The following is a 21,383-nucleotide window of genomic DNA, read 5'->3' as shown; positions in this document are numbered from 1 at the left end:
GTAAAGTGAGAAAAGGAGCGGGCCTAGAACTGAGCCCTGTGGGACACCACACGACAGTGGAGCAGAGGGGGACCTATGGCCATCAAGACAGACACAAAAAGTACGTTCAGCCAAATATGATCTAAACCAATCTAGAGCTATGTGACCGACGCCCACCCACTGTTCCAGATGGGAAAGTAAAATGACATGATCAACTGTGTCAAAAGCAGATGATAAATCCAACAGCACCAAAACAACAACGTCACCTGAATCAGTTGCTAAAAGTATATCATTAAAAACTTTTAAAAGGGCTGACTCTGTGCTATGAAATGGTTTAAAACCGGACTGAAAAACCTCTAATATATTATGTTCATTAAGATAGGCCATTAGCTGATTACAGACTACCTTCTCAAGAATTTTTGAAATAAAAGGCAATTTAGAGATAGGTCGATAATTTGCCAGAACAGTAGGATCCAAAGCTGGTTTCTTAAGTAGAGGCTGCAGAACTGCATGCTTCAGAGCTTTAGGAACAACGCCTGAGGACAAGCTACTATTTACAAGAGCAAGGACAGAAGGACCTATAGCAGAGAAAGCTTCTTTAAATAATTGGGGCGAAATAACATCATCTGGAGAACCAGTTGGCCTTAAGTGATTAACCACCTCCTGCAATAATTGCAAGTTCACACATTCAAAGCTGTGGAAAACACCAGAACAAGGCACCACAACTGAAGGATCATAAGAAGAGGGGATAATCTGGGCCCTAATAGAAGCAACTTTCTCATCAAAAAAGTGTAAGAAGTTTTCACATGCAGCAGGTGAGGTCTCCATAAAGCCACTATGTGAATCATTTAGAACAGAGTTAATAATTTTAAATAGGATAGCAGGATTCTGACTATTTGATACAATCAAACCCGACAGGTATTTTCTTTGGCTGCCTTTTGCAATCCTTTGATAACGGCGCCAAGATTCCTTTAATGTTTGGAGAGACAACTGTAATTTGTCCTTTCTCCATTTGCGTTCTGCTCTGCGGCAGTCTCTCCTGGCAGCCCGAGTGACCTCATTTAACCAGGGTTCATGCTTGGATTTTGGAAATCTAATTTTTAGAGGGGCCACCAAATCCAAGCCTGCTTTACTGGTAGAATAAAACCAGTTGCTGAGTTCCTCAGTGTTATTTCCCACATCCTCTGGAATAGTACAGTTCTGATTAAAAACAGAAGAAAACTGACCAGCAGTAGTAGGGTTAAAAACACGACAGAGCCGAGCTGCAGCTCGAGTTTTAGCTTTTCCACGGGACAGCGTTGTCTCAAATAAAACAGGCATATGGTCAGAAAAGAATGAGTCACCAATTTCTAAGTTAAAGACTGGTAGACCATAAGATAAAACCAAATCAAGAATGTGACCATGTTCATGAGTAGCACCAGTCACAGACTGCACAAAATTAAAGAATCAATAACATTAAGAAATGACTGAGCCATAGGTGAAGTCGGACAGCAGACATGAATATTAAAATCACCAACAATGAGAACTCGGTCATATTTTGGCATGATATCGGCCAAGAAATCAGAAAAGTCATTTATAAAATTTTTGTTATACTTTGGTGGCCGATAGACTGCAGCACACAACACAGTGTGAGAGCTGCCAAGTTCAAATAGGCTCAGCTCAAAGCTACTAAACGAGGGTACGGGCAACTGCTTGCAAGTAAAACTACTTTTAAAAACAGTCACTATTCCTCCACCAGAGCCCGACATCCTTGGAGAATTAAAATAGCTGCAGTTCCCTGGGACAAGTTCATTAAAAATGCTGGAATCACCCAAGCCACGTGTCCATGATTCTGTTATAAATAAAAAATCTAATCCTTGAGAGGAAAAGAAATCCCTAATTACGAAAGTTTTATTTGCCAGCGACCTGGCATTTACCAAACCGATCCTGACAGAAATCGGCGGATCCACGTCATCAGCTGCCGTCCGGGACTCCCGGCAGAGAGGGCGCAGGTTGCTAGGATTCACCCTGCGTCTACAGGGCCGAGAAGCGCAGGGACCACGGGACTGGAACGCTCCATCCCGGCCTCCACCGACAGGAATCCACAGGATCCAACACACGCAATGGACAGGAAAGGCGAGGCACCAGACCACACATCGCAGAGGCAAAGAAACCGCGCCGCAGGGCAGCCTTCAATCGCACCAGCCGACCGCTGCGCCTTCCACGGCGGCGCGCCCGCTTCCAACGGAAAGGCAAAATCCAGAAACGACACAGGTGAGCTGGAATGCCCAACTGCCGGGTCGAAGTTTTTTCTGCATTATACGTCCTCAGTAACGTGTTTCCAGCTGAGGCACCAATGTCCAGCAATGTTTGGCGATCATACACAATCAGAGAGTTTACACTTGTAATAAAATTAAAACCTGACAGGAGACAGAAACAAAACAGGAGGAGAGTCAGACGGCAAGCCTCAAACACTGGCGCCATCTTACTCTAAATACGACCATTAGTCAGGAATAAATAAGTAGATAGGTAGGTAAGTAAGTAGGTCAGTAAGTAAGTAGGTAAGTAAGTAAGTAGGTAGGTAAGTAAGTAAGTAAGTAAGTAAGTAGGTAATTAGGTAGGTAAGTAAGTAGGTAGGTCAGTAATTAGGTAAGTAGGAAGATAAGTAAGTAAGCAAGTAGGTAGATAAGTAGGTAAGTAAGTGGGTAGGTAAGTAAGTAGGTGAATAGGTAGATAAGGAGGCAAGTAAGTAACTGAGTAAGTAAGTATGTAGATAAGGAGGTAAGTAAGTAGGTAAGTAAGTAGGTTAGTAGGTAGATAAGGAGGTAAGTAAGTAAGTAAGTGGGTAGGTAAGTAAGTAAGTAAGTGGGTAAGTAAGTAAGTAGGTAAGTAGGTAGATAAGGAGGTAAGTAAGTAGGTAAGTAAGTACCTGGGTAAGTAAGTAAGTAGGTAATTAGGTAGGTAAGTAAGGAGGTAAGTAAGTAAGTAGTTAGATAAGGAAGTAAGTAAGTAGGTAAGTAAGTGGGTAGGTAGGTAAGTAGGTAGATAAGGAGGTAAGTAAGTAGGTAGGTAAGGAGGTAAGTAAGTAACTGAGTAAGTAAGTAGGTAAGTAAGTAGGTAGCTAGGTGAGTAGGTAAATAACTAAGTAGGTAGGTAGGTTAGTAAGCAGTAGGTGGGTAGGTCTGTCTGAGAGTGACCAATGTGAAAGCCTAAAAATTGGCCCAAAACTAGAATGACTTACTGCTGGAGGCAGAGGATACCGATGCTGGGTCCTTTCTGGGTCCTCCCAGTTATAAGGACAGAATACAGACATTCAAAGCTTTCTGTTCTAATGAACTAATCTGAGAGGCTTTATTCAGTGGACAGTAAAAAAACATCAACTTTTTAATCAATTATAGTTCTAATATTGATGGAAACTTTAATATGATTGCAAATTTGACCATAGTAATTATAATTATTGCTCATTCTGTCAAGGTTTTAATAAAAATGTCTTTAATGTGACTCAGATTGGGGAGGGCAGCCTAGTGGTTAGGGCGTAGAGCTTGGAATCCTGAGGTTCTGAGTTTGAGCCCCACTCCCACAGACTGCTACTCTGTATCTCTGAGCAAGCCCACTGCTCGCCGAGGGATGGGTTAAATTCACAGGTAAATTTCTTCAATGTGAGATCAATAAAGTTCAATTATTATCATTATTTTATTCAGTAAAAATAAAAGATGTGATGAACCAGCTTAGCTGAATTGTTAGATCTTTTATTTGTTTTACTGATCTGAAGAACGGCAGTGCTTCAGGGAGCTTAGCCGCTGCTCAGTGGAGGAGGGCATGAGGGTTGGAGGGATGCCCACCAGAGGGGGCTGTGGCATCACTAGAAATAACAGAGCATTTACCAGGTGTGCGTCCAGGTTGGTGTTGAGGTTTCCGTTCAGCAGCGCCTGGAGCGGCGGCGCCGCCACGACGCTCTGACTAAAGCGATCTCGCCTCTCCTGACTGTACTGCAGGGCCCAGTCCCAAACCGGTGGCAGAGGCGGGTCCAATGGATCCGAGGAAGAGTGCGGACTCAGCATATCCCTCCAACCGTTAACAGGCGTGTAGGATTGGCTGACGTTCTGGAGAGAGTTTAATAAAAAACAATCAGGAGGTTTGTTCTGATTCGGAGGTTGGCCAGTACAAACCAGTTCATCTAAGGTGCTTCAGTACCTGGGAACGTTTGCATCTCTCCCGCTGGCAGTTGGACAGGAAGGTGGAGAAGAGCGGCAGGTGGACGCTGTCATGGAGGGCCAGCAGGAAGTCGTCTGTTAGCTGGAAACGTGATGGAAACTGGAACCACAGGTGCCAGACGCAGTCCAGGAAGAGCAGGAAGACTGGAGACTGGAGGAGAGAGGAGGGATGAGTGGAAACATCCACACTGCAAAACCTGGGCTAACAATAAGTAAACATTTTCTAAAATGAGTCAATTTAACCTGAATTTCTGAGTATTTTCCAGAATCAGAATCAGAAATACTTTAATAATTCTGAAAAATACTCTTAAAGGTATTGTGAAGGATTTTTTAAAAGACCTTTCCTCCCCACTTTAAGGTCGTAGGGAAGCAGCTGTTCCAACTGTTGCATTTCCCAATTCTCCCGAGTGACTAAAGTGAATGTGATTGGTCGATTATCATATTATCTATTGTTGTGGCGAAAGGTTCTTCTTTTTATAAATTTTGGGACAATATGGTCTGATAAAGAGCGCATTTATATACCTGTTTAAGCCAGAATGATTTGAAATTTAAAGGTATACTATGCAACCGGTGTTGATTTTCCTGCGAGGCTCCCCCCAGAGGGCGAAAGTAAAAGTACACTGTCGTAAATATGCTCAGCTGTTCTCCTGGTTTCTCCGTCAAGCCAGGCGCGGTTGTTTTGAGCTTAGCAGACAGGCGAACGCAACGAATCACCATGTCTACTGCGGTAGAGAGCCCTTTTCCTCTATCTTGCCTGCTCCGACATGGGCTTTCGCTGTTTTCTCGCTGGTTCCGCCATGATAACTGCACAAATATCGCCACTGCGCTAGCAACGAGCATGCCTTTCACTGGGCGCGTGTAGCAGTTCTCGCCGTAAAGCAAGACCGACTCTCGCGATGCACGAGACTTCTGAGCCTGTGGGTGCGGGCCGAGGGCTCCTGCAAATGCAAGTACGGTATTTCCCCTACAGACCACCAGGGCGGCCGAGAAAACCTTTGTTCGACCTGAAATGACTCATTTAATCATCCAAAACGTTATGGAACACATTAATTAACTGAAAAATGTTGCATAGTATGCCTTTAAATATGACTTCCCTATGACTTTAAAAAAAATTGGACGTGCAAGAGCATTTCTCCTCGTGCACGCCCTGTTTAACATGTGCTGTTCTCATACAAGATTACTGTTTATACATACAGCGAGGAATATATAGTGGACTCTATAGCAAACTCTATTAACTGACCGTTCGGACAGATGATCACTGCTTTTTGCTCCGTTGGTCACATGACTCCTCCTCCACCACGCAGTGCCTGAGCCGTCTTTGTTATTAGCCGCTGTCACAGCAAATCCCAGAATGCTTTGCGAGGAGATCTCTCTGCGCAAAGCATTATGGGATATATCTGCCTCTTCTGAGGCCTTTCTTTTCTTCTCATTCGCTTCATAGACACTTTTTCTCTTACGACCATCGGCCATTTTCAAAGAACCGCGGTGAGAAAGGTGTCTAAAACCGTAGCTCACCACAGATACACGCCTGAAACTGTGCAGAAAAATATTTAAAAAAAAGCTAACTTGACTAAGAACGTAGTACGGACTTATGTAAATATATCACCACAAAGATGTCCTCAATACCTTTAAAACGACACGTATTATAGTAAAACAAGATAACAGGCTTATTTCCTTTATATAAAGATATATCGTCTTATTCACTTAGTAAATTGTGTCACTTACGACCCAGATTAAAAACAAACAAACAAACACTCATTTCAAGAAAACTTTAGTTCTACACTGGAAAAAAACAAAATCTAGATAAGTAATTTCTTCTTAAAATTAGTGCATTTGTTCTTGAATTGAGGAGATAAAAGAGACATTTTGCTAATGGAACAAGACAATTTAGATTTAAAATAAGAAAATACAATTGCATTGTCTTATTTCAAGTGCATATTATCTAATTATCTTATTTAAAGAGTAAAAATACTCATTCCATTGGCAAATCATCTTATTTATCTACTCAAATTAAGGGTAAATACACTTAATTTAAGACATTTTTACTCATTTTTAGATTGTTTTTGCAGTGTAATTTTGCAGGGCGGAGACTGGTGACCAGCAGAGGGCGCTACGGCACCAACTGATCACATTACATTAAAGGAAAAATTAAAGCAGTAAAAAATAAATGAATAAGATAAAAATACTTTTCACTAATAGAAACAGAGGTGGAGAGACGAAGGAGCCAAACGGAGGAGTTATGGTAAAATCTACAATCTGTTGTTTTTCTGGACCTAATTCAGCTAAAGAATTAGTGTTTAATTCTGCCTCTTTTCCAAGCGACAAGTTTGGACCCTGCTTGGATTAGAGCAGGTCAACAGAGCCGGGATCGAAGTGGAGTCAGGAGGTTATTAAAGGCGGGGTCATCTCCAGAAGCCGCCACACAGAGAGACGGTCCACTGAGGGAAGGATGGAGCTCTGCTTTCGCCGCCTCACCTCCTCCTTGTCGCTGTCTCGGTGGTAGTTGATACGGCTGTAGAAGCGGTGGCCGGCCATCACCCACTCCTTCTGCATGAGGCCCTGGAAGCCGTGCTGGGTCCGATAGTGGGGGTCGCACATCACCTGGACCAGACTGGAAACCACGCAGCCCATGTCGCGGTCCTCCACCTCTGAGTTAAAAAAACCCACAGGATTGAAGGAGTTAAACGACGTCCCTTCGTCTCCACAAACTAGAGAGCCTTACAAGCCTCAGCATCCAACAGTTGCTATGGAGACGTGGCGACCCTGAGAGGCCAGCTTTTGCTGCAGCCGTCCAAATAGTGAGATATTGAGACGTTTTTCTGGCTTAATTTAGAAAGAAAGAGTTTTTTTTATTTTAAATTGCCCTTATTGCACCTTCCAGCGATAAATAAAGCAAAATAATGTTAATAGAGTAAAAAAATCAAAAACTAAAGATTCTTCATCCACCGAACACAAAACACCATTAATGCCTAATTTACTTGTGAAAAAACATCTATACTCTTTGTAAACTTAAAAATCTCAAATTCTACAGAGACAGTCTCTGAAATAAAACACAAGCATCTTCCGTTTGATAAACATTTATTTTGTTTTCTTGATATCCATATTGTATGGAAGAGGATTAGGGCCACTGAAAAAAAAAAAAGTTAACTGATTTTTAAATTTTATTTCAGTTTAACATGGGAAAAAGTCAGAATTCTGACTTTTTTCTCAGAATTCTGACTGAATTCTGACAATAAAAGTCAGAGTTCTGAGAAAAAAGTCCGAATTCTGAGATTAAAGTCAGAATTCTGAGAAAAAAGTCAGAATTCTGAGATTAAAGTCAGAATTCTGAGAAAAAAGTCAGAATTCTGAGATTAAAGTCAGAATTCTGAGTTTTTTCCCATACTATACTGAAATAAAATAAAAAAATCAGTTAACTTTTTTTTTTTTTTCAGTGGCCCTAATCCTCTTCCGTAATATTGCTAGTTTTGCCGTTCCAGAAATGAAAGTTAAAAGCACATGAACAGATTTCTTCTTTGCACAACACTGTGGAATTTAAATAATAAATTTAAATACAGCTAAAGAACTGTACACCGAAACCACTAGAAAAGAAAGAAAGACAGAAAGATAGAGACAGAACGAAAAAAAAGAGACAGAAAAACAGGAAAAACTAAAGACAGACAAAGAAAAAAGTACAGAAAAAAGAGAGACAGAAAAAAAACGAAAGAGAGAAAAAAAGGAAGAAAGACATGCAGACAGAAAGAAGGAAAGAAAGACAGAAAGACGTATCAATATTGATTAATTGGGCCTTATTTGAAAACTCCTTCGTTATTAAAGACATTTAAAGACAGCTGTGACCCAAATTGACTAATTTCTTTGTTCTTCAGAGCGGAGCAGAGGTGACGCTTCATCCATGAATAATACTAAAGGTTTAAGAGAGATGGCAGGTTGGGAAAAAACAGCGTTAATGTGGGAAAATGGCTCATCATTGCTGCAGCAGCACACATCTGTTTGCAGGATCTATCAGGCCTGGAGGAGATGAACCAGCCTGGAACAGAGCAGTAAATCTAAAGCTGGGCTGGTCGAGCTCAGCTTGAAGTCACATCAGAGGGCCGGATTTTTCTTTTTTACAAAAGAAGGAAAACCTTGAAGAAAGATGCTGTTTCCATGCATTCTAGTGGATCTAATGTGAAAAGCTCATCATTGAAAACACAGTCAGTATGGAGTGAATTTTGTTCCATTATTGGAATAAAATTCTAAAGCCTGGGCTATTGAAGCTCAGCAAAGCAGCTCAGGTGTTTTGATAAAAACAAAGTAAAACTAATTAAGTTTAGTTAATTAGTAGGAAGCCTTACAAGCCTCAGCTGGTGTTTAAAGCTTTTCTTGACAGCAACACATTTTTCAGGTGTATTCATGTGTATTTCTAGACATTTAAGTGAAATAAATTAATCCTGTTTGATATATTTCTATCTCATTTTCCCCTCATAAATCATCTCCTGGCAGTTGGATTAACTTCCATAAAAAAAACAAAGATTGGTGTTTGTGTTTAGTAAACCTGATGGTTCAGTGGTTGTTTTTAAAAGCTAAAGGAAGCCACAATAATCGCTGTTCAAAGTAAATTCTGAGCGATAAGTTGCTCCAGTAAGATGAAGCTGTAATCTCACAGCTGCAGCCTTAAAAGCCTTTTGTATGGAAACCTCTGAGCTGTGTGTGTCCGGGTCCAGTGGAGTGTGGTTGTTCCTGTTAAACAGCTACTAATGTGCGCTAATGTGGCTTTAATGAGGAGGTGATGTGAATAATGGATGGATGGATGTATTAATAATACGAACCAGGGTCCAGTGACTTACCCTGCAGGGCCACAGTCAGGTGACCACTGCGAAGCAAGCAGGAAACCTCCGAAGCTTTCCTCAGACATGACCTGCAGACAAACACACACCTTCATATTTCTGCACATAGAACTTTAAATAGTCTGATAATGATCTGCATGTTAGGTTATATTTGCGGTGCATGAGGCCTAATGGTCCTCAGAAGGTTAGTAAATATACCAGAAAGATTCTAAATATAATAAATCCATTTAAAATGGAACATTTTGAGTCTGTTTCTCTGCAGAGGAGAATGCATTAGGACTGATTAACGTTTAGGGAAGAATGAACAAGGCCAGGAATGGTGAAATTTGAAGACCTTCCATCAGAGCATAGAAGGAAAGTGGCTGGGTCTTCCAGCAGAGCAATGGTCTAAATAAACAGCTCAGCCAAACAAGAAACGAAAAACGGTGAACTACTTCATGTCTTGAGGGAGGTTCAGAGGAGAGATCAAACTCTTAGGCCCTTCAGCTTATTGTCAGGAACTTTAACTGATCAATTTTCTTCTTTTGAACAGAAACATTAAGATAAAAAGAACCAAAGCAGCAGGATTTTATTTTATCAATAATACGAAATAAACTATTAATGTCCTCTTATAAAAGGTCATTTAAATATTGTAGTGATTTATAATAAAAGTCTATTTTCCCCCAAAAACACAGGTTTAAGTGGATGAGCTTCAGTATCATCAGATCTAAAACGTAAAGGGATGAATCGATGAAAAGAGAGGAGAAAATAAAGGTAAAACTGAAGGCAGAAGAAGGGAGGATAAAAACAAGGAAGGAAGGAAGGAAGGATGCACTGACCAAGGAAGGAAGGAAGAACTGAAGGAGGGTTAAATGAGCTGTTAGGGAATCAATTAATTGATTTCCCTTCTGTTCCAATCCCAGGAGCAAAGTCCATAAATCCTGAGCAGTGGAAGTTCATGCCTTTTAAGGCTGAGCTCGCTGCATCATGGGAACTGTAGTAGTTCTCACAGTATAACACCCAGCTGCCCTCAGCAGTGTACGAGCATATGGGAGAGCGTTCAATAAGTAATGCCCCTGACCCACTTCCAGGTTTATGATCTAGCTGAAATTCTGCATGTGCAGTTATTTATATCTCTATAGAATAAAGACATAGAGGATGATCTTTTATATCCGGGTGGATCATCTAAATAAGAGACAATTTACCAAATAGATAACATTATTTATCTTTAAATAAGGACAAAATTAGCCTCTTATCTTGTTTTTCTAAACTATCAAAGTATGTTGTTTTAAAGGTATAGAGGACGATTTTATTTCCGGGTGGATCATCTAAATAAGTGGTCCCACTAGTTGTCACTCATTCTGGTATATGTTTACGTAAGGCCGTCCTACGTGCTCGTCCCGTTAGCTATCTTTTTCTGCGAATGCGCACTTTCAGACAGTCATTGAAGCTCACCTTTCTCACTGCGGTTCTTTGAAAATGGCCGAGGGTCATAAGATAAAAAGTGTCTATGAAGTGAATGAGAAAAAAAGGCCTCAGAAGATGCAGATATATCCCAGAATGCTTTGCACGGAGAGCTCTCCTCGCAATGCAAAGACCTGCTGCTGAATGTCAGTGATCCGCCCACCACTGGAGACTTTTGACTAAATGAATGACTTATGGCGATGATGCCCCATCGTATCACCTTATAAAACGCCAGTTAATCTATGCAGATATAAATAACAGCACATGCAAAATTTCAGCTGGATCCAACACAGGATTCCTACAGCATAAAGGCAAGTTAAATTCAAGACTTTTTAAGACTTTTTAATGCCACTTGAAATAAAAATTTAAGCTCAAATTCAGAAGAAAAACCTGCTTGTGACAACTTAACCCAAAGGTTTATTTTAACATAAACCACTGCACCAATGTTTCAAATTTTGAAAAGCTTCCCATACAGGAAGAAAGCTAAAAACACACAAATGACAGATATATTTTAACAATTATTTAACTGAATTCACAAACTTTGTTTTAGCAGGGAACAAAACTAATCAGTTTTAAAGCCACAACATAACCAGTGCTAAGTCTTTTCTGCAGCTATTTTTCTTTGTATGTTTGATTTGGTGATAAGTGGAGGCGTTGCAGAGACCAGGGTGGAACTAAACTGAGAAATACCGGCTGTTTCTCTGTAACTCGATTTTGACGCTTTGTGTTTCGTGCTTCGCATGTGCGACTCCACTGCCTTAATTCCCATCGTTCCGAGCTTGAATCGCTTCTTGCACAAAATCCACTGAGCCTCATGTATGTTCCCTGGTTTTAGCCATGGAGGAAACTCTTGGCTGGAGACAATTTTGGTTACATTTACACTTGCTCATACACTATATTGCCAAAAGTATTTGCTCACCTGCCTTGACTCACATATGAGCTTAAGTGACATCCCGTTCCTAATCCATAGGGTTCAATATGACGTCGGTCCACCCTTTGCAGCTAGAACAGCTTCAACTCTTCTGGGAAGGCTGTCCACAAGGTTTAGGAGTGTGTTTATGGGAATTTTTGACCATTCTTCCAGAAGCGCATTTGTGAGGTCGCACACTGATGTTGGACGAGAAGGCCTGGCTCTCAGTCTCCGCTCTAATTCATCCCAAAGGTGTTCTATCGGGTTGAGGTCAGGACTCTGTGCAGGCCAGTCAAGTTCATCCACACCAGACTCTGTCATCCATGTCTTTATGGACCTTGCTTTGTGCACTGGTGCACAGTCATGTTGGAAGAGGAAGGGGCCAGCTCCAAACTGTTCCCACAAAGTTGGGAGCATGGAATTGTCCAAAATGTCTTGGTATGCTGAAGCATTCAGAGTTCCTTTCACTGGAACTAAGGGGCCAAGCCCAGCTCCTGAAAAACAACCCCACACCATAATCCCCCCTCCACCAAACTTTACACTTGGCACAATGCAGTCAGACAAGTACCGTTCTCCTGGCAACCGCCAAACCCAGACCCGTCCATCAGATTGCCAGATGGAGAAGCGCGATTCGTCACTCCAGAGAACGCGTCTCCACTGCTCTAGAGTCCAGTGGCGGCGTGCTTTACACCACCGCATCCGACGCTTTGCATTGCACTTGGTGATGTATGGCTTGGATGCAGCTGCTCGACCATGGAAACCCATTCCATGAAGCTCTCTGCGCACTGTTCTTGAGCTAATCTGAAGGCCACATGAAGTTTGGAGGTCTGTAGTGATTGACTCTGCAGAAAGTTGGCGACCTCTTCGCACTATGCGCGTCAGCATCCGCTGACCCCGCTCCGTCAGTTTACGTGGCCTACCACTTCGTGGCTGAGTTGCTGTCGTTCCCAAACACTTCCATTTTCTTATAATACAGCTGACAGTTGACTGTGGAATATTTAGGAGCGAGGAAATTTCACGACTGGATTTGTTGCACAGGTGGCATCCTATCACAGTTCCACGCTGGAATTCACTGAGCTCCTGAGAGCGACCCATTCTTTCACAAATGTTTGTAAAAACAGTCTGCATGCCTAGGTGCTTGAATTTATACACCTGTGGCCATGGAAGTGATTGGAACACCTGATTCCAATAATTTGGATGGGTGAGCAAATACTTTTGGCAATATAGTGTATTTTCCAGACAAAGGCGCATCTCCCAAATGTCCCGGCTGCAACAACGCTTTTATTGGTTCCGCTATCGGGACGGAACCAATAATGGCGAGCCGTTATTTTTTTTTTTTATGAAAAAAAAAAGCTGTTTTAATGTTTTATTTAGATTACAAAAATAAATTGTGATAAAAATAACTATTTATGATGTTTTAAAAATTAAGACCTAGGAAGGACTTATTTAAGACATTTTAATACCAATTAAGGCCTTAGTTTTATTTTGAAGAATTCAATGCCTTTAAAGACTTTTTAAGGACCTGCGGGAACCCTGCAAACAACTGGAAGTGGGTCAGGGGCATTGCTTATTGAACGCCCCTCGTAAAACAGCATGGCAAAGTGTTCACCTGATGTAGTCCAACCAGCGGGTGCTCTCCAGCGTGGACAGCCACTTGTCGTCAGGCACAGACACAGACGTGGAGATATCTACAAACAGACGGAGAGATCAACAGCCATTTAGATAGTCTGTTGGTACATCTACATCTTATGGACAAAGGACATTCTGTTCAGGACCAGAATGTTCATATTTTGGACAAAGTAGACAGGTAGTTTGAGAGAGGCGTGAAGGAAGCAATCTATGGTAAGAAAGAAAAAACAACCTTAAAGATTTCAGCTTTCAAAAATCTACAATGAAGCAACTGAGTTGATCCCTTCCCGCTATCATTGCAACCCCTTTACAGTGTAACAAAAGACCTCACCTATTCAGCCAGGCCAACAATTCCCTTAACTATCTCCCTTTCAGAGACATAGACAGGTATGGGGTATTGCAGGTTAACAACGAACCAAAACGACCCCCATTCCAAAGGGGCGGACCCGTTCGTCAGGTTCAATTTGCATGTTTTCTAAGCCAAAACAAGGCTGTAGAATATATACATTCTTCACCAGTTTGTGTTGACATGGATTAAAGTGGTACATAGACTTCATTTCACCAGGGACAAACTGGCGAGAATTTTTCAGGGAGCCGATCCGACTTGCCCTAGATATAAACAGGTGCCAGCCAACACATCCCATATGTTTTGGTCTTGCCCCGGACTCAAAGAATTCTGGATTGAAATCTTTAAAACTTTTTCATCTGTCTACAGGAAAGACATTGAACCGGTCCCTCTGGTAGCCATTTTTGGCGTGGCACCGGGGGGGCATAGAATTAACGACAGCTCAAAAGAAGGCGATGGCATTTTCTTCGCTGTTGGCCAGAAGATTGATTCTATTTAACTTGGTAAAGGCAGCTCCACCAACTCATAAACGATGGATAGAGGAGGTAATGGCACACCTAAAGCCAGAACATCTTCGATTTACGTCACAGGGTACCATTAAAGGAATAGTACACCCAAAACATGATTAGCCTTCATTTTCTACTCACCCCCATGCTGAACAACACTCTGGAGTACTTTTTTGATATCTCAAATGCATCTGGAGATCTGGGAGGGTTCTTGCTGTCTGCTGACATTCAAATAATGGAGGTCCATGGCGCCCGAGGCAGAAAGGTCCATAAAAGTCCACAAAAAACGTGTCAATATTCCTCCATACTGCTCGTCCAATGTAATCCAAGTGTCCTGAGTGGGTAGCGTCCAGAATTTACTTGAAACGAAGTCATTTAGAATGTTTTTAGAGCATAAACAGTAGTGTATAGGATTTCCTAAAAGTTCACGAGTCTACGGAAACCGCGGCAGACCAAACCAGACGAAAGTGCGCATTCAGCGTCTGCTCTGCCAATAATGCAAGCATAGAAGAAGAAATGTGCTGTTTACCTGTGCAAAGAAAGAAACAATGAAAGAAAAATGTCTGAGGACTTAAGTGTTGAGGAAGAGCATGAGTTCTTTGCTGAGCCGAATGCGCACTTTCATCTGGTTTGATCTGGTTTTGGTCTTTCCATAGCGTCGTGAACTCACAGGCGCGCGCTTTTAGGAAATCCTATACACTACTGTTTATGCTCTAAAAACATTCTAAATGACTTCGTTTCGAGTAAATTCTGGACGCTACCCACTCAGGACACTTGGAATACATTGGACGAGCAGTATGGAGGAATATTGACACGTTTTTTGTGGACTTTTATGGACCTTTCTGCCTCGGGCACCATAGACCTCCATTATTTGAATGTCAGCAGACAGCAAGAAGCCTCCCAGATCTCCAGATGCATTTGAGATATCAAAAAAGTACTCCAGAGTGTTGTTCAGCATGGGGGTGAGTAGAAAATGAAGGCTAATCATGTTTTGGGTGTACTATTCCTTTAAGAGATATTTCAAAATTTGGCAACCTTTTATTTCTTATTTTGAATCCGAAGTTCTTTTTCATAATATTCACTCGGTGTCTCGCTATGCTATGGGATGCAGCCTCCTGCAGCCCTGATAGAAGCATCTATCTCAATCTGCCAATCCTGATTGGCCGGTGGAAGTGCCCATCATACGCCACGCCCCGTAGCTCCGACTACTAAAGCGTGTGCGGATCACGGCACTCCAATTCAAAACCTCTTCTCACCTGAGAGCTTATCTCACATCGGAGCCTTCGCTAGCTTAACTGCCCACAGACGGACCTTGCTAGTTTCCGTCGCCGGACGCTAGCACTGTGCTCTGGCTTCTGCCCTGTCCGCTCACTCCAGACCGGACCGGTATCCTTTTGTCTCTCTTCACGGCGGAATCCCTCTCGGCTCCCCTCCACGGACGCTCGAGTCGGACGAGCATTTAGCACACCAGCTACTTCCTCGACCCCGCCACGCTAGCACGCCAGTTAGCTACGGTTCCTTTCCCTACCAGCACTCCAGCTCGTTGGGAAATGGCGGCCGTCCAAAACCCCCACGCCATGGGAGACTACAGTCTTTGTGGCTGCGGGAATAAAATTTCAGGGAAGGACACCCACCCGGTGTGCAGTACCTGTCTGGGAGTCGACCACGCCAGGTTGGCCCTAGAAATTCCCGGCTCCTGTGGACACTGCAAAGTGTTCACGGTTAAGAGCTTCAGATGCAGGCTAGCCCGCCAGGTTAGCGTCTCGGACTGTGACCCATTCCTCCCCACCGCCGCACAAGGTGCAGCCACGGAGGAGGACGTGGACACAGCTGGGGAAGCTCCGGAGACTGACTACGACTGGGGTGCCCAGTGCGAGCAGCTCCATGCCCCCCCGTTTCCCGAGGAAGACGTGCTGGAAGTCAGCCCCATGGAGGAGGATGACGACACCTCGTTCCTCATATCAGAGGACGAGGAAGAGGATGACACCTTCATGGCCCCAGCACAGCTTGAGAGGCCTAAACCGCCGTGCCCTTCCACCAAGGAAGACAGGGGAGCGAGCTCACCAGCTCCCTCCCTCCATGTGGACCTGCTCGACGTGTGCAAACGCGCGGCAGAGAAGCTGGAGATTCCCTGGCCGGTCGCAATAGCGGAGCCCACCCGGTCCCGCTACGAAGGCAAACGGACCGAGTTGCTGACGGAGCTCTCCAAAACATGGACTAGCTGCCCATACAGCAACAGGAGCCCTATTTCGGGCGCAGCATCCCTCGACTGCGAGGCGATGGACGCCCACGGCCTCCTCTCCATGCCTCCGGTGGAAGTCCCGGTAGCTGCGCACCTCTGCCCAGGCAGCGTGAGCCAGCTGTCTGCAGCTTCCCCCAGGCGCCTGACGCTGCCAGCTAAGCCCGAACGGTTTCAGTCTGCGCTGACCGAAAAGGCATACAAAGCAGCAGCCCTCTCGGCCAAAGCCCTCAGCGCCCTCTCCATCCTCACTGCCTACCAAGCGGAGTTGTTTGGCGCGTCTGCTGAGGAGCAAGACCCGGATGCGTGGGAGGAGATGGCGGTCATCGCGGACCTGTCTCTCCGTATCCAACGTGTCGCGGTCCAGGCCACAGGGAAGGTGATGGCAACCCTCGTCGTCCAGGAGCGAGCACGATGGCTCAGTCTCGCTAACCTGACCGACAGGGAGCGGGATGACATCCTGGATATGCCGATCGTCCCTGAAGGCATCTTCGGCTCTGCATTGGCCACAATGCAGCAAAGATGTGAGGCAAAGAAAAAGGACAACGAGGCCCTCAAACTTTGTCTCCCTCGGAAAGCCCCTGCGCCTTCACCTCCGGTGCAACGCAATACCTTTGCGCATGCAGCCTCCCAGCCGCCGCGTTTTAAGATACCAAGACGGCCACCACCGCCAGGTCCGCCCCCTCCAATGAGGAAGGAGCGCGGAGCCGGCTGGCAGGGGAAACCTGCCTCCACGACCGCTACGCCGCCGCCGCCCACAGCCGCCGCGAGCTCGGTCCCACAGGCGAGGAAGAAAAAGAGGGCGGCCTGACAGCCGCCAGTTCCTCAGTTGGTGCAGCCTGCTGTTCCCCGTTGCGCAGGCCCACCGTTTTGGCTTGTTTGTGCGCACCCCACGCCACCGTTGCCCATCCCAGAGCCGGTCCGCGAGGAGAAGGACATCGCCCCGGAGGTCTGCGCGGTTGCGCCCTGAGCGGAATGTCCACAAGCACAGTCACACACCCTTGTTCAAAGAAAAAATGGTGTCAAAATAAAAAATAATAAATCTGTCACAGCCAGGCCACGAGCCGAGGGTGCAGATAATAAAAAAAGCCAAAACAGACGATTCTCTCTCCATAAGCAGGGTGGCCGCTCAGCCCCCTGCAGCTCTGCTCCCGGGACGGGCACCGCCGTCCCCACGGAGCAGAGCAGAGCGCCCCACCGTGCCTCCGGTGGTGCCCGAGAATCATTTCTCGGTTCCACCACAGGGGGGCGCGGGGCAGGAGCCGCAATATGTTCCCCCGCTTTCTCTCAGATGGGAAAGCTGGAGAGCAGCAGCAGCTCCACCGTGGGTGTTGCGCACAATTTCCCGGGGATACAGGCTTCAATTCGCCACTGTCCCTCCCCGCTTCTCCGGTGTAATACACTCACATGCACAGGGAGAATCAGCTCAGCTCGAGTTTTACGGGAGGAAATTCTCTCTCTGATAGACAAACGAGCAGTTTCTGTCGTATCTCCCGAACAGAGTCTGTCAGGGTTTTATTCCAGATACTTCCTCGTCCCCAAACGGGGGGGGAGAGGAATCCGCCCTATTCTGGACTTAAGAGCCCTGAACAAATTCCTGCGGAAATACAAGTTCAGGATGCTGACACATGCAGCACTGTTGCGTCTGGTAAGACCGACGACTGGTTTTCGTCCACGGATCTGAAAGACGCGTATTTCCACATTCCCATTTATCCCCCTCACAGACAATATCTCCGATTTGCCTTTCAAGGGGTGTGTTACGAATACCGTGTTCTACCATTCGGTCTGTCTCTCAGTCCGAGGGTTTTCATACGGTGCACAGAGGCCGCGGTAGCCCCGCTCAGACGCCGGGGGATACGTCTGGCCACGTATTTAGACGACTGGCTCCTGTTAGCGCAGTCAGAACAGGAAGCCAGGGTTCACACACACATTGTCACAAGACACCTGATGGATTTGGGTTTTGTGATAAATATGGAAAAAAGCCACCTATCTCCAACGCAGGAGATATGCTTTCTGGGATTATCCCTGCGCTCTGTTCCGTTCACAGCCCGCCTGTCAGAGGAAAGAGTGACGGCTTTCAGAGCGTGCCTTGCACAATTCCGTCTGCACAGGTCTGTCCAGTTCAGACTGTGCCTTCGGTTGCTGGGTCTGATGGCCTCAGCCATCCTCGTGATTCGCCTCGGCTGCCTTCACATGCGGAACTTTCAGCGTTGGGTCGCTTCGCTCCGAATGGACCCCGTGCGTCATGGCGCACGGCGGATAACGGTCACAGCGGACTGTATAACAGCTCTGCGCTGTTGGAGAGCCCCGTCCTTCCTGACCCAAGGGGTGCCTATGGGCACCGTCTCGTCCAGGAAAGTGGTAACCACGGATGCCAGCCTATCAGGCTGGGGCGGCATTCACGAGGGCAGGTCTGTGAGGGGTCGCTGGAGCCAGGCCCTCCAGCGCCTTCACATAAACTTTCTCGAACTTTCGGCGGTGTTTCTTTCTCTGAGACACTTCCTCCCATTCCTCTCGGGTCACCATGTCCTGGTGAGGACGGACAACACGACAACAGTGGCGTATATCAACCGCCAAGGGGGCCTGCGCTCCCGCATGTTGCACAATCTGGCGCGCGACCTGATTCTCTGGACCTGCTGTCCAGAGGCGCGCCAGTGTACGGGGAATGGACGCTGCACCCACAGGTCGGGGAGCAGATATGGGCGCGCTACGGGCGCGCTCAGATAGATCTGTTTGCGTCCAGGGAAAACGCTCGATGCGAGCTGTTCTTCTCTCTGAGCACTCTGAATGCCCCTCTGGACGTAGACGCACTAGCGCACGCCTGGCCGCACGAGCTGCTATACGCGTTTCCACCGCTGGCCCTGATACCCCCCACTCTCGCCAGAGTGAGGGCATTCAATCACAGACTGATCCTAATAGCTCCGCACTGGCCAGCGCAACACTGGCTGGCGGAGATATTCCAGTTGCTGTGCGCCCAGCCTTGGGAGCTGCCGCTGCGCAGGGACCTGCTCTCGCAGGGTGCGGGGACAGTGTTCCACCCACACCCGGAGCGACTGCAGCTGTGGGCCTGGCCCGTGAGTGGCTTAATTTAACCACTGCCGGGCTCCCTCAGAGTGTAATTAATACTATCCAAAACGCCAGGGCTCCCTCCACTAGGAACCTATATGGCTCCAAGTGGGGACTGTTTGAGTGGTGGTGTCTTGAACGGGACTACGTTCCTTTTCAGTGTTCTGTACCAGCGATTCTGTCGTTTTTACAGGAACTGATTGATAAAGGAAAAGCTTTTTCCACGGTTAAGGTTTATCTGGCAGCTATAGCAGCATGCCATATAGGATTTGGAGACAAAACGGCGAGCCAACACCCTTTGGTTTGTCGGTTTATGAAGGGCGCCCGCAGGCTCCTCCCCGTCTCCAGACCTTTGCTGCCTCCGTGGGATTTGTCTGTGGTTCTGGAGGGGCTTAAGGGACCCCCATTTGAACCGTTGTTGGGGTCCAGTCTTAAACATCTGTCTCTCAAGACAGTGCTGTTACTGGCCCTGGCCTCTGCGAAACGAGTCAGCGACATTCATGCGCTCTCTGTGAACCCCGCATGTACCCGGTTCGACCCGGAATACACGCGTATGGTTCTGAAGCCCAACCCGGCCTTTGTTCCTAAAGTGGTTGGTTCTTGTTCACCGATCGAGCTAGGGGCGTTCGCCGCCTCCCCAGGTGAACGGCGAGCGCACACGCTGTGCCCTGTTCGAGCCGTGCGCTCTTATATGGACAGGACGCAGAGCTTCAGGATGAGTGATCAGCTCTTTGTCTCCTGGGCGGAGCCCCGTAAGGGGCAGCCGATCACAAAGCAACGCCTCGCCCACTGGGTGGTGGAGGCTATAGCTTTGACGTATGAAAGCAGGGGTCTGCAGCCCCCGGCGGGTCTGCGTGCACACTCTACCCGCGGGATGGCTGCGTCCTGGGCTTTATTTCGGGGAGTGTCCGTTCAGGACATTTGTTCAGCGGCGAATTGGTCTTCGCCTCTGACTTTTGTCCGGTTCTACATGCTTGACGTGTCTGGACCGTGCGTGGCCAGTGCGGTCCTAGAGTCATAACTGACCTTGTGGACCTTCCCCATCGGCCGGTTCTTGTTCGATAAGCTGTCTGGCAATACGGGAGCTACCATATCCCATAGCGAGACACCGAGTGAATATTATGAAAAAGAACGTTTGGTTATCTAACATAACCCCAGTTCTTAGAATAATATGAGCGAGGTGTCTCGCCAGACGACCCTTCTTGCAGGGCGGCGAGAAGAGGTTTGCTTGTTGAATTGGAGTGCCGTGATCCGCACACGCTTTAGTAGTCGGAGCTACGGGGCGTGGCGTATGACGGGCACTTCCACCGGCCAATCAGGATTGGCAGATTGAGATAGATGCTTCTATCAGGGCTGCAGGAGGCTGCATCCCATAGCATAGCGAGACACCTCGCTCATATTATTCTAAGAACTGGGGTTATGTTAGATAACCAAACGTTCCATCTGCTTCAGCATAATCAGCAGTTTTGTTTTTCTTCGTTTTTTTCTCTCTGTTTGGCGGAATTATTATCATTATGATTGTTTTTCATACTTATGTTTTTGGTTTTTAACCCACTAATGTCTGGAACATGGGTTGTATGTGTGGGTGCGGGTGTAGTAATTGTCTTGTTCATAGTCGTTTTTTTTTTTTGTTTTTTTTTTTTGTGATGTCGGTGTGATGTAATCATGGAGTCTTTTTGTTTTGTTTTGTATGCCCTGGACGGGAAGTCTGTTGGTTTAATATGAAAAACTAATAAAAACAATTTGATTATTATTTGTTTTTGTTCCACTCTATAAAGCCTCGAACTCAACGCTAGTTCTGACATTTTGAATTGAAAAAGCTTCCTGGATCGAAAGCGAAATGTCTTCAAACTTGGAAACAAAATTCAGTGGATTGTTTTTTAACTTTGTTGGAATAATCTGTTTATCAAGCAGTGAGGAAAGACTGTCTGATTTGTTCCACTACAGAGGAAGCCAACAAAAAACACAAGTTCATTTGACTCCAATTTATGATTTGTCTTTTTTTTTTTTTTTTATGGCACTAGTGGCTCGTTTTTCTGACAGTAGGCTGACTATTTATTGTCAGATATATAAACAAACCCCTGATAATGCTGGAACTGAGCTATAAAGCTTTAGAATCATCCACTAGTTTCATTTCTAAAGACTCAATCCTGCAGCTGAGCTGACTAAAATCATGTGGGTGTATTTTTTGTTTTTTTCACAGCAGAAATCTCTACGCTGTGAAAGGAGACGAAACACAGAGCTGA

At 45.7% G+C, this 21,383-nt stretch overlaps 1 protein-coding gene across 2 annotated transcripts in view; it reads right to left on the bottom strand.

The window, feature by feature from the left end:
• Window positions 1–21,383, bottom strand: part of mtmr11 (myotubularin related protein 11) — a 92,893-nt gene that overhangs the window by 11,201 nt on the left and 60,309 nt on the right. For both annotated transcript variants that reach the window (XM_038305330.1, XM_038305329.1), the window contains exons 11-15: window positions 12,961–13,039; window positions 8,999–9,069; window positions 6,648–6,820; window positions 4,153–4,323; window positions 3,843–4,061 (exon numbers count right to left, since the gene is read on the bottom strand). In XM_038305330.1, the coding sequence (XP_038161258.1) occupies window positions 3,843–4,061; window positions 4,153–4,323; window positions 6,648–6,820; window positions 8,999–9,069; window positions 12,961–13,039 (713 nt within the window). The remainder of the gene's footprint in view (window positions 1–3,842; window positions 4,062–4,152; window positions 4,324–6,647; window positions 6,821–8,998; window positions 9,070–12,960; window positions 13,040–21,383) is intronic.

This window comes from Cyprinodon tularosa, unplaced genomic scaffold (genome assembly GCF_016077235.1).
Source record: "Cyprinodon tularosa strain WSP-4 unplaced genomic scaffold, ASM1607723v1 ctg556, whole genome shotgun sequence".
NCBI classification, from domain to species: Eukaryota; Metazoa; Chordata; class Actinopteri; order Cyprinodontiformes; family Cyprinodontidae; genus Cyprinodon; species Cyprinodon tularosa.
Note: the sequence above shows the minus strand (reverse complement) of the source record. Positions and strands in the feature narration are given on the sequence as shown.